General features: G+C 44.4%; 1 protein-coding gene across 2 annotated transcripts in view; it reads right to left on the reverse strand.

Annotated features, from left to right (window-relative positions):
* The window catches only part of DPYSL2 (dihydropyrimidinase like 2), a 91,756-nt gene extending 86,024 nt beyond the window's left edge, over positions 1–5,732 (reverse strand). The window contains exon 1 of one of the 2 annotated variants that reach the window (XM_075911075.1): positions 5,270–5,732. In XM_075911075.1, the coding sequence (XP_075767190.1) occupies positions 5,270–5,611 (342 nt within the window). In that variant the 5' untranslated portion in view covers positions 5,612–5,732. The remainder of the gene's footprint in view (positions 1–5,269) is intronic. The other variant, XM_075911071.1, reaches the window with a different exon arrangement.
* Positions 5,733–14,187: the final 8,455 nt, after the last annotated feature.

A 14,187-nucleotide genomic window follows, 5' to 3' on the forward strand; every position in this document is an offset into this window, starting at 1 on the left:
GTCACCAGGGCCTGATGAAATGCATCCTAGAATACTCAAGAAGCTGATAGAGGAGGCATCTGAGCCTCTAGCTATCATCTTTGGAAAATCATGGGAGACAGGAGAGATTCCAGAAGACTGGAAAGGGGCAAATATAGTGCCCATTTATAAAAAGGGAAATAAGAACAACCCAGGAAACTACAGACCAGTTAGTTTAACTTCTGTGCCAGGGAAGATAATGGAGCAAGTAATTAAGGAAATCATCTGTAAACACTTGGAAGGTGGCAAGGTGATAGGGAACAGCCAGCATGGATCTGTAAAGAACAAATCATATCAAACCAATCTGATTTCTTTCTTTGATAGGGTAATAAGTCTTGTGGATAAGGAAGAAGCGGTGCATGTGGAATACCTAGACTTTAGTAAGGCATTTGATATGGTCTCGCATGATATTCTTATCAATAAACTAGGCAAATACAACTTAGATGGGGCTACTATAAGGTGGGTGCATATAAGGTGGCTGGATAACCATACTCAGGAGATATTAATGGCTCACAATCCTGCTGGAAAAGTATAACAAGTGGGGTTCCGCAGGGGTCTGTTTTGGGACCGGCTCTGTTCAATATCTTCATCAACGATTTAGATATTGGCATAGAAAGTACGTTTATTAAGTTTGCAGATGATACCAAACTAGGAGGGGTTGCGACTAATCTGGAGGATAGGGTCATAATTCAAAATGATCTGGACAAATTGGAGAAATGGTCTGAGGTAAACAGGATGAAGTTTAATAAAGACAAATGCAAAATGCTCCACTTAGGAAGGAACAATCAGTTCCATACATACAGAATGGGAAGCGACTGCCTAGGAAGGAGTACAGCAGAAAGGGATCTAGGGGTTATAGTGGACCACAAGCTGAATATGAGGCAGCAGTGTGATGCTGTTGCAAAAAATGCAAACATGATTCTGGGATGTATTAACAGGTGTGTTGTGAGCACGACACGAGAAGTCATTCTTCCTCTCTACTCTGTGCTAGTTAGGCCTCAGAGTATTGTGTCCAGTTCTGGGCACCACATTTCAAGAAAGATGTGGAGAAATTGGAGAGGGTCTAGAGAAAAGCAACAAGAATGATTAAAGGTCTAGAGAACATGAGCGATGAGGGAAGGCTGAAAGAATTGGGTTTGTTTAGTTTAGTATAGAAAAGATTGAGGGGGGGACATGATAGCAGTTTTCAAGTATCTAAAAGGGTGTCATAAGGAGGAGGGAGAAAACTTGTTCATCTTAGCCTCTGAGGATAGAACAAGAAGCTTAAACTGCAGCAAGGGAGGTTTAGGTTGGACATTAGGAAAAAGTTCCTAACTGTCAGGGTAGTCAAACACTGGAATAAATTGCCCAGGGAGGTTGTGGAATCTCCATCTGTGGAGATATTTAAGAGTAGGTTAGATAAATGTCTATCAGGGATGGTCTAGACAGTATTTGGTCCTGCCATGAGGGCAGGGGACCGGACTCGATGACCTCTCGAGGTTCCTTCCAGTTCTAATCGTCTATGATTCTATGATTAAACACATTCGATTTTTTTAAAATCTCATTTACTTTTCATTGTTTTTGTTTGCTTCTACTCCTTGCACTTCACTTGGGCAGTGAAATTAAATTCATGATGCCACTTTTGAGGCTTTTGAAGTCTTTTCTCAAGCAAATCACTGGGTCTTTTTACCTGAATCAGTGTGGCTATGGCAACGGTACTTTCTGGAGGCCCCTTCCAAGGTTGGTGCCCAATTGTGGTGAGTGCTGTACTAGCACATGCTCAGACACATAGGGTACATCTACACTGCTGGAGGGGTGGGAATGCACCTTGTACAGACCTACCTGTGCTAGCTACACTCTAGCTAAACAATAAAATGAGGACACCATGAGTCCAGGCTTCATTATGGGTTACTCAAACTTACCTGGTACATACTTGTTTGTCCAGCTGTGGTTGGACACTGTGCCATAGAATCCTCCCTGCTATTTTTAATGTGCTAACAAGTACAACTATCGTGGGTACACAAATAACTACAAATCCTACTGCTGGCTGCAAAACCCATAGGGTGAGGCATTCCCCACCCAAAATTTAACAACATTTTAACAAAACTTAAAAGTTTAAAGTGCAGCTGCAGCAGTGCTTTCAACTCAGAATATGGCCACAGCATGAGTGCTGGGAGAGAGCTCTCCCAGCGCGTTATGTACACCTGCAGGAAAGTAGCTTACACTGGTTCACACAGGCACTTTACAGCGCTGTAACTTGTGTTGTAACTTCGGAGGAGGGGCGGGATGTTTTTTCATACCCCTGAGCCAGAAAGTTACAGCGCTGTAAAATGCTAGTGTAGACTTAGCTAAATAGACAAAGAGTGGGAGGGGAAACAGAAAAGTGAAGTTAACTGCCCCAAGGCCATTCGGCAAGTCAGTGGAAGAGCTTGGCACGGAACCCAGAACTCCCAAGGTCTGCCCTGTTGATTGGGCTACACTGCCTCTAAAGACCTAACCGTGAAATGTTGTGTGAAATAGGATGGAAACCCTTTCTGATGTCACTAGTAATCATTTTAAGCCCGGAAGCTGGGGCACCATGGCAATACAACGCTGCTAGGAGAGGTGCCCGTGGAACACCACAGATAGCCAGGGAGACATACTCTTTGATTCCTCATATCTTACTCTGCAGAACTACACATGCCATTTAATGCAAGACAATTAAATTCCTTTTTTATCCTCCAGAAATTTAAGAGTACAGCAAAATATCAAATGTGCTGATCCAAGTTGTCTCATTAATAATGCCTGCTGAGAATAAGATAGGGTCATGCTACACACAGGAAGAAAAGATAACTGTGCTTTCATGTATTTTGGATCAGATCCTTGACTAATGTAACTGGGCTTCGCTCCACTGATTCCAATAGAGCCATTGCCCATTGATACCAGAGTGATATGGCCCTCTGATTTCTAGCCCAGAGAACAAACTGTCAAAAACATATGGGTTTTGAAGAATGTGAGTTGTGGCCATAACAATTCTCAGCTCCAAACAAAAGAAAGCAGCATGTTATGAGATCTTGGCTTTTGTAAGATAATCTACATTTTCCAGTTTCAGGAGCCTATGAATGAATGTATTTTGTTTTATATGCTGCACATTATCATCGATACAGAAATGCAGACAGGCTGTTCTTAGCTAGGTTATGCTCTATTATAAGTGTATTAATAAACCTGTATTGTGTAGCTGACATGTGAAAGTAAATGGCCAAATTCAGACCTAGAGTAATCAAGTGCAAATCATTGAAGCCAAATGGTCTGAATTTAGTCTAGTAGATTCAAGTGCTTTCTTTTCCCTTTATTCTATCAATGCATTGAGCCTGCCCCTCATTTTATGTAAACAGACACACCTCCACTTATTTCAGTGAAGCTACATCAGTTTATATCTGTTGGGGATCTAGACAGTCAATTCAATACTCAGAGGTTGTTACCTGGGAAACCATAAAAGCTACAACATTCCTGCTAATGAGTACCAGGGTCTTAACAGTCATTTACCACAGAAGACTTCATACCACCATTGGGGGAAAATCTAGACTGTTGCCAGCATTATGCACAGCTAATGGAACACCATTCAAAAGTGCTAGTGAATTGTGCCATTATTGTGTGCCTTCTTAAGTAAAGTCTAAAGAAAATATTTATAAATGTGACTATTAGACTGATAAAATGTGGCACTTAAAAAAATACTGTTAATATTCTGTTACAATGCCTGATTTTTCCTCCAAATAAACCCGTATTTACTATTTTCAATTAATATGGTAGATGGATACTTTTCCCCACAAGACAATAATTGCACCTTTCTACTATCTACATCACAGGTCTTCTGTTGTTAGTACCACGAAGCATCATGTGTTAGTTTGTATGAACAATGCCACATAAAATTAAGTCTTGATTTGCACACAAACCTTCTTGAACCCATGCCCTGCAAATATTTATGCAGGTGAGTAATTTTATTCCTGAGATTAATTTAATTTAGTTAACTGGGACTACTTAATTGAACAAGGTATTCTCAGGCAAAAATCAAGATTTAGTTTTCGGCAGTACCAAATAAATATAGGGTATGATTTCTCAGTGCTGAAGGTCAAGCCCCTATAGACAATCTCACCCAGATTTTTTGCCTTGAATATACCATCCATGCCCTGGGTGAATCACCATGTGGGTACCAGCTATTCATATTAATTCTAGACTGAAGTTGTTTCATAAGCATCCTTGGGGGTATGGGCATGGGGGAATACTTGGGTATGGGCACGGGGGAATACTTGGAAGAACTCTTTCCCACTTTGCTACTAGAAGTGTGTCAGATTCCTGGACAACTCTTCATTCCCTTGATTCTTCAAGGCTAGTGTTTGTCAGTGGAACTCACAGAGGGGGACAATCTTTCTTGGCTTAAATCTAAATAAAGCTTGTTTGAGTTGACTGCCTTTAATTTACCTAGGAAAGAAATTACAGGTGATCAGCCAGAGCTATGGTATGACAATTCTTGTTCAGAGGGACTTAATTGTACATGGTTTGGTAGGTTAGCAGACTATGACTATGGGTCAAGACCAGGATTTTCAAAGGAGTCTGAATGAGATTAGCTACTCCCGATGGAATTTGAACCCCCCCCCTTTCCTTTGACAATCCAAGCTAAGATTCCTACAGTTCTAATTTAGGCTCACTCCAGCAAAATGCCCATTTCGGTCAATTTGCTGATTCCTAAAATTCTTCCTTGGCCAAAAGTCCCATTGAATTCTGTCTGAGTCAAAAAAGAAAACTGGGACAGGCCTTCAGGATTGGGCACCAGGGGAGTGTTACCTTCAGGAAATCGGCGGGGATTTGGGTTGTGCCCAGTACTTGCTCTTTTGCTTACAATTGCATTTTATCCTGTTGTGAGCTGCCTTCATCAGATGGGTGGGGCACTGTGCTAGAGTAGTGCTTGAAAATGCCTAAGAAACAAAAAGTCAGCTTCCATCAGCAGATGGAAAGGAAGGGAGCGGCAGGGAGGGGAAGGCAAGCCCTCTCTCTAATCCCCCCCTCTCCTCCCACTCGTGCAGAAGACGACCCTGGTATTGCAAGTCTGGCGAGCAGAGGATGCGACTCACTGCTCCTGCTGTCTCACGTGCAGGCAAGTTTAATGCAAGGCGGAGGCATGTGAAATAGAAGCCTGATTAAAGATCCCCTCCCGACACAGACACACCCCAGCCTAACTCCTGTGCAAGCTGCAGCGCTCCCTCCTGCCCTCCTTCCCCCAGCCAGCCGCACCCACCTGGTCATTAAGGTTCTGTAGCGCCTCTTTGCCCGTGGCCGCCCGGATCTCCACCTTCCTCCCGAATTCAACAGCTGGCTCCCCGCCCTTCCTGGAGTAGGGGGAGTGGGGGTCCGCCCCCAGGTGGGCCACGTCTCTCTGCTGGGCCACCACCTTGCCGGAGCCGCGTCCCACCGACAGGGAATCGAAATCGATGGTCTTGTTCTCCAAGGAGCCTTCCACCGGGCAGAACATGCCGCAGAATTTCTGCCTTGGCTTGGGGCTGCCGGAGCCCAGGTTCTTGAAGAAGGCGGGCACCTCCTCGTCTTCGCCGGGCCGGCCGGCCGGCCGCCTCTCGGCCATGACTCCCCCTGCTAAGGACAAACCCCAGACCGGATCAAAACCCCTGGAGAGACACCAGCTGCAGCTGCGCCCGCGGGCTCTGGCTCTGGCTCGCCTGCCCTCATAGAGGAGAGGCTGGGGCCATGGCCAGCGGGGCTGGGGGCAGCTCCTGCTACGGGCAAGGGAGCCGGCTGCAAGTTCCCAGCCTCCAGAGAGGGAGGGAGGTGGGATTCACCCCCCGCCCCTCACTCTGCAGCAGCCGCTGGGGCCTGATCCGGAAGTGATGCGGGCTGGCGAATTGGCAAATGGAGCCGCGCTGCTCAGAGCATCCACCCCCCTCCCGCAGCCTGCGCGCAACGTGCTGCTGCTGCTACAAGTTGTTCCGAGGAGCGGCCCCTTCCCTGCTGGAGGAGGAGGAGGGGGGCGAGTTAGCTGCAAGGGATCTGCTCTCCTCCCCCCGCCCCTCCATCCCTGCCCCTTCCCCTGCAAATGCAGCCTGGCGCGGAGCCTTTTGTTCCACACTCGGCCAAGGCAGCAGCTGGAGGGGGAGCCCGGCAAGGAGGGGGGGACAGTGCGGGGGGGGGGGAGGGATTGAGGGAGGTGGAAATGCTGAATCATATGGTGGGGGGGGTCCGGGGGTGACAGGCTCGTGCAGTGTCCCCTGGAGGGGGCGGGAGGCCTGGAGGCCTGGGGAGAGGGGCGTGGAAGAGAAGAAGAATTTTGCCCATTCACCGGGGTCCGAAATGAGCCCCCCCCCTCCAAAAAAATCTCCTGCCGCAGGGGCCGGGGCACTAAGTGGGAGCGGAGATTTGACTGACTGATGCTGGCGGCGCAAGCTAGCGCGCGCGCGCAGGGACCCTGCGCCTACCCGGGCGAGCGCTGCGCTGCGCTGCGCCTGTAGCCGGCTGGAGAGGTGGGTGTGGCAGGCGCACGCCCCAGCGCTCCGCTGCAAAGGACGCGCCCTTCCGGGGCCTCGGCTCCTCGGGCGCTGTCCCTTCAGCACCAGCCCGCGGGACTCGGCAGAGAGGCGGCTGCTGTTGTGAGCGGGAGGATCCGCCACTGGAGCCTGCCAGCTGGGCAGGTCCGCACGTTGCAAAACCCCCGCCCCTGCACCCTTTGGTTACCTACGGTCCCTGCATGAGCTGCGGGGCTACAGACCCCACCTGCCCGCCCTCAAGTCCCTGGCTCCCCATTCCCGCCGGAGAAGGCAACAGATTTATTTTAAACTCTTATTCCATCGTATTTTACAAACCTACATGAGCCCTTCAGAGGTCCCGAGTGAGAAAAACGGGGCCCTGATAATGTCTCAATGATTGATTGCAGCTGAATGCAGGGGGAGTGTGTGAATGTGGGGAAGGGGGTGGGGGCGGATGGCTGTTTCTATCACAAAAATAAGAACACACAATAGGTTTGACACAGCTGTAAGCATCGGATACTGTCATTAATAATGCAGATCTGTAATATTAAGGCTAAGTCCATATTCAATGTGGTTCTGGACCCAACTCAGTTGCTAAGCTATTAATTGCTATGAATTATTCATTAATATGCATCTATGTCTATGCATACATTAAATGTTAATTTAGAGGCTATTGTGCCCAAAAGAGTAGCAGGTACCTTAGCAAGAAACATATTTTTTTTAAAATCAAGATATGGTCACTAATTAGGCAAAGTGCCCACGTAACGTCAAGGTCAGACGTAAGAGAAGATAAAATACATGCATGGTCCAATTATAAAAAAGACTCTGGACTAAAAAGGAAAAATGAGCCTAGAGCTTTGCCCTGAAGGATGATGGAAATGTGCTTTGGTGATTAACGAGGGGGAGAACATTCCAGAGACCCAAGTCCTCAAGGGAATAAACCCTTCTCCTCCCAAGATTGTATCTGGGGCTGGCCCAGGGCTGTGGCCCTGCCAATCTCAGGTGCTTTTCTGGGACTTGGGGCAACATATGGTCTATCAGGTAAGCTAAATCCTGCATTATTTAAGGTTTATAAATATTAATAGCCAACTGCTGAACAAGCAGTCAGTTCAGGCCTCAGCATCTTGGTAATGTCATTAGCATGGGAAAACTGTGGAGCAGTTCTACTGGTGCATTCTGCAGTTGCTGCACTTTATATGATGGCTTTTGGGGATACCCCTAACTAAAGCTCAGTTATCCCTTAACACATTTCTGGAAGGTGCTTTGGAGCTGCAGAAGAATCTAAATGAAATTCCATAACCCAGTCATGAAGGCTTCGAGACCTGTAAAGAAACCTGGATCCAGAAGAAAAGATCACAGCTTCTCAATGTTTCAGAGCTGATCCAGGCTACTCTTATAACCCTAAGGTTCCACACTGCTCTCATGCTCAGAAATGACCCCATTCTACCTGTCCACAGCAAACACCAATAATATGTCACTTGACCTGTGAGTGCTCCCTGTCCCACTGACGTTTGACTTTTGCCACAAGTCAAAGTCAGTTTGGCACTTCTGGGCACATTCAGTGTGGACTTCAATTGCTGTACAATTGAATCATGGTGCCAGGGTGATTGGCCATTTATGAGAATTATGAGGGGGGATCTTTATCGAGATGTGGGGAGGATGCAGGGAGCATCAAGTATCTATCTAGTCTCTGGTTTCATATGCACACTGAACTCCAGAAGCAATAAAAATTACTCCTGCAGGCATCCATTTACTCCAAAGACTCATAGAATCCAAGGGTTGGAAGAGACCTCGGGAGGTGATCGAGTCCAGCCCCCTGCCCAAAGCAGGACCAATCTTAATTAAATCATTCCAGCCAGGATTTTGTCAAGCCGGGACTTAATCTCTAGAGATGGAGATTCTACCACCTCCCTAGGTAACCTATCCCAGTGCCTCCTCCTAGTGAAATAGATTTTCCTAATATCCAATCTAGACTGCAACCGGAGACCATTGCTTCTCGTTCTGTCATCTGTCATTACTGAAAAACAGCTCTCTCCATCCTCTTTGGAAGTGACCTAAGGTAGTTAAAGGCTGCAATCAAATCTCCCATCTCTCTTCTCTTTTGCAGACTAAATAAGACCAAATCCCTCAGCCTCTTCTCATAGGTCATGTGCTCCAGATATTACATAACCTCTTGGAAGCAACCCTATTCTGTTCCATCAGTCTATGCTGTCAGGCCTTATCTCACCTCGTGATCAAAAGGTTCAGTAAGTAACTCACAATAAAAATGTGGAGGCCCATCTCAGATGTATCATGCACTCTTCTGTCCTTGTCCGAAATCAGACTGGAAGATTATGAAAATCTGGTTACTTTCAAGTGACCCAGCCATCACCTCTGTAACCTTTTCCCCCATCCCATAAAAAGATTGATAACTGGATCTGACCTCAACTTTTCTTGAGCAGCACTCTCCAGTCACCATATCTCAGCTAGCTGGGCATCATTAATGCCTCCTTTATCAAGCACGGAGCATCAAAGCCCCTCCAGTAGAATAACTCCCCATGATTGGCTTGGGGCCGCTATCGCTGTGATCGTCAAAGGATCCTAAGAATTCAGACATGTAACTTCATTTGAAAATCCAAGTCTATAATTATGTGCTTCAGTTGAGCTGTTTCTTGGACCTTTGCTTTACAATTTTGTCAATTTATGATCCTTTTTTTAGATTTTGTTGTGATCCTTTGAAGTCAACCACATGCCAGGCCTTTTAAAATGATCAGTTACAGGCAGTTTGTCATCTTGATCTTTTTGGGGGCGTCTGTATTGTAATTCTTTGGCAAACCCATGTAACTCCACAGCTTAACTGCTCCTCAGTTCATTTCTTCCTTTATAAAAAGCACACCCATAAACTTAAGCCTCTTTCACATTCACTCACTCAGTGGGCACACATAAATGCCCCGGCGGGCGCCATGGCGCCTGCGGGCACCACGTTGGGGACCACTGTTCCAGGGAATTTGGGTGGGGTCTTCTGTGTTGCAATCTGCTTCTCTCTGGTGGAGTGTGCTTGTTCCGTGAAGATGGATTTAAGGATATTAGGTGTGCATCCCAGACTTTCTCGGGCACAAATTCTGTGATTTCAGTGTATGTGGCTATCCATAACAGACTTTTTTGGTGTGTTTTGGGTGGTTATTGGATCTGTGAAGGTAAATAGGGTGAGCAGTGGGACTCTTGTATATTGTTTGTAGAGTTCCACTGTTTCTGCTAATTGTGGTGTTGGGGATGTTGATGCTGATGTGGGAGCGTTATATAGAGTCTGATGGGTAGGTAGTTAATGGCCTGGAGTTTGGAAATTTATGAGGGATCTTAAACTCTACCATCCAAAGGATGAGAATATCATCAATGTATCTTGGGAATATAGTTGGTTTTGTGGTGCATTTTTTCCAGAAATTTTCCCTCAGGGTGTCCCATGAAGAGGTTGGCACATTGGAAAGCCAACCTATTATCGATGGCTGTTGCCATGGTTTGGACAAAGTGATGGTAGGGGTATGATCAAACAATTACAACCCATACTTGGTGGGGACCAAATTGTGAAAGAAATCTTTCCTAAACTCCCCTCCCCCTTTTGCCCTTTAAACAATTCCTCAACCTCAGCACACAGGTATGTTCTCTAGCATATTTACTGTCACGCATCACATCTACACTTGTGCAGCACACAATTGTAACCTAATGTCCAGTGGATGACATACGTGTCCTCAGCTTCCAATCCAGTGAGTCTATGAGTCTTATTCCTTTCTTGGTATAAGAAGAATTAAGGGACGTTTTAGAATAATGGTTTATTTTGAAATTTGGCACTGTGTAGTGTGGTATAGCACTAGGGCCTCCTGACTGGCCAGTGCCTGGTGCAATGGACACTCTGTCTCAGGAAGTCTCAAGGCATACAGCTGAGGACTCTTTCTTCTAGATCATGTTGTATCTAGCTAATACCATGATCCTACATATTTCAGATTCTCCATTTCACTAGATTGCAACAACCCACCTGACTTCTCAAGTTCAAAACAACAAGTGTCATTTCTGCTTTATTAAATTCCTTTTCCATAATTATCTACATACGTAATAAGTGGTTGAATGATCAAATTGTATTTGAAGTAATACGGCAATGCAATGCAACATGAGCTTTAAGTTACTTTAGCTTCCCAGCAACCTTAGGGGAGACCCTTGCCCCAGATATGTCATTTTGGTTATTATTTAAAAATTAAGGGCTCAGAAATTACAGTAGAACATTCTGCCATTAAATCACCATTATTAAAATGACAGAGACTGCCTAAAAAACTGGAGCTTTCATTATTACCAGGAATTAATTATTAATATCTTAAATGTACGCTACATTTATCAAGTAATGTAGGATCTTTGGCACCCTTCAAATATGTCTATTTTGTGAAGGAAATTCCATGAAACATACATTTCTTACAATATATTTGCAAAAGACGAAAGGGATGGATCAGAGGTCAAATCCTTCACTGGGGTAAACTGAGGTTTCACTGACTTCAGAGAAGCTATGGTGATTTGCATCTGCTGAGAACCGGGCCCCAGATATTCAAAGATCTTAGGGGTTCAACGCGTGCTTAATTTACATTTGCAAGCAAACATGATAAGTGCTTGATTTGTGCATGCAATCATGGTAATCAAAAGCACTAAGAGCCATACAATTCATGACCCGTCACATGCCACATTTCTTTGGACACCTGAGGTGAAACACTGGCCCTGTTAAAATTAATGGCATCATTTCCACTGGCTTCAATGGAAGATTTCATCCCAGGGTCTTTATTAGCCATAGGAATGCAGATATGTCCTAGTTTTTTAGATCGGTAAGTCAATATCGGGTTTTTGGGCGGTAGCCATCAGGGAAAAGAGTCTATAGTACTTAGTATTCTTGCTGAATTGGCGAGAGGGAGGATTTCTTTCAGACTTCCACGAAGCTGAAGTGAAGTCTGAGATTTGATTGTTCCATTCTAAATGAGGTTTCTAAGAGGAGCTGAGCCACAAAGCTTGGCTCTAAATCTGCATCCAAATTCAAACTTCCCCAGAGTTTGGGGGTGATCAGATTCAAGGTTTGGGTTTGAGCCCATCTCCATAAATGTTATTGGTAATAACATTTTGCAGCCATTGAAATTATCCAGTTCTGTATGCAGTTTATTATGCAGTTCTGTAACAGTCTGTGAATATTACTACCTGAGCACATGCTTTGGGAAGAACCATTTCCTTTTATTGGTTATCAATTTAGTTACCCCGGATTTAATCAAGAGACACCCGCCCCCAACTCTCACATTAAGGAATAATGGAAGGTACCAAGAGTGGGAAGCAAACAGCAACGACTACACTTCAAAATCATACCCAGGACCTCAAGAACCAAACCCAATCCTAAAATGCTTGATTACATGGTTACTGTTCTAGTATAGCATGAAAACAAAAAGACTAAGCTGTGTCCAGAGAAATCATTAGCCAGCTCCTCTTTGGGATATGATAATTGCTGAACTGATTGACGGCCTGTCCTGACACTAAGCACTTCAAACAAGAATAATGCTAATTTGAAAACATTAAAGACAGAAGGAAAGTCTTTGGGCTTAGAGCTTAGTCTATTCACATGCTCAAAGCTCATTTCATTTCACACTCCTTTTTCCTTGCCTACTCTTGTTTTCCATTATGGTTTTTGTCCTTGGCAACTTTGACTAATGGTGAATTCCTGCCAGTCGGGCTTTGTTGCCAGTGGGTTTTACTCCATGAAAACAGACTGCCTGAAAGCTACGTTGTGCCATCTTGCCCACTGCCAGTAGGATAAATATTTAGGAGTAGATTTTCCAAAGGCACACATGGAAATTTGGCGCCTGATTCCCTCTGCCTATCTGGAAACTGGAAATCTAACGGCCCTTTCAAAGTCCCACCCTTCAAAATGATTCTTGAAGATATAAACTAATGTTTGTGAAAAGTGCTACACAACCATCTCTGAAGTCTAACGTCTTTCATCTAACCCCACAATGGCAGCGCACAGACAACAACCGTGCAGGCTCTTTCACCTTGGCTCCTGACAGTACTTTGTAAAGAAATTCTGCCTTTGAGATGAGACTTCAACCAGAAGCACTCACCAGTGTTCCCTATAAGATGTGAACTTGTGCGACCACTCAGGAGAGATTCAAATGTTGTCCAGATGATTAGCTAAGTGTCCACAGTTAGTTTTTTTGTTTCTACTGATGGTGCACATCAAAATTTATTCTGCACATGGATGGAAAAGATAAGAGGGAACATTAGTGCTGACTGCTTTTTGGGTCATTTAATAGCCCTTGGCTTTTCAGAAGGGTAGGGGTGTTAACACCTAGCACACCCGTCTAATTTCAATTCACTTCAATATGTTATGTCAACCTCTGAGCTCCCCTGCCTATGACATTCTTTTCCACTTGTCAGAAAGATTGCATGCCAAACTTTTAGTGATGTCAAGCAGCAGCCATATTCCACACCAGAAGGAGCTGCATTTCAGTTGTCATGGAGGTGAACTTCAGGTATAGTTTGCAAATAAGTACAGAAAGCGCTTTGAGAGGGAAGTTACAGTGAAAGGCTCTGATTCAGGAAATCACTGAGGCATGGGCTTATTTTACTGGGGGTACACACATGCTTAAAGCTAAGCACATGCTTAAGTGATTTGTTGAATTGGGGCCTAATTGTGAGCTCCACAGCTAAATCTTACTCTTCTCCTGTCTTCTCCCTCGTTACACTTCCCTCCCCCTCCCCCACCACCTTCCTGCTTTAATTTTTTCTTCATCTGTTCCCATTCAAAGCTTAAATCCCAAGGCCACCCCTGAGTGGCCTATTAATTGGGGACATTTTATAATCTTGCCATGCAAGAGTTTTAGTTGTCTGCTGTCCCTACTAGCCTAGAACATCATGAATTCATGAGACTGACCATCCCTTTAAGAAGGACAAATGCAAAGTAATGCCTCAAGGGAATTCCAGTGCATCTCATCAAACATTAGTAGAGAGGGGGCATAAAAAGTCAGATCTCACTAAATCTCTTCATCTAGAATGCTACTAGCTCTAATCATAATAAAGCTTCCCTGGTATGCACTGCATTTTTTACTAAACTAATGGATTTTCTGTGGATGGTAAGTTTTTGCCCTACAACTGAAAAATGAATATTTTATGTGTGTGTGTGTGAGTGTGTGTCTGAGATAGAGATATTTGTTTTAATTAGAGTTGTGTGAATCACTCTTTTTTTTTTTTTAACCCACAGTTCTGAAAAAAAAAACAATTCAGGTCAAATCAAACATTTCACTCTGATTTTCAACTTCTGTTAAAAGAAAATGAAAGAAATTTCAAAAGAAAATAGTCATTTTGAATCAAAAAATAGTTTGAAAATACCAGGACAAAACATTTTAATTTTTTTCAGATTTTATTTTTATTTTGTAGGGTTTTTTTCGGACTGAAAAATGTAGATGCAATCAGCACAAATTCACAAAAATATTTTGATCAACCTGAGAGAAAAATATTTTGGATACAATATATTTGCCTGACTCTAGATCAGTGGTCTCCAACCTTTTCAAGCACAAGATCACTTTTTGAATTTAAATCCATCCAGCATCTATTTCAAACCCAAATACCCCTGTCCCACCCCTTCTCCCAGGCCCCACCCTCCTCACTTTGTGAAGATTGGGTACAGGAG

Source organism: Pelodiscus sinensis, chromosome 28 (genome assembly GCF_049634645.1).
Source record: "Pelodiscus sinensis isolate JC-2024 chromosome 28, ASM4963464v1, whole genome shotgun sequence".
NCBI lineage: Eukaryota > Metazoa > Chordata > Testudines > Trionychidae > Pelodiscus > Pelodiscus sinensis.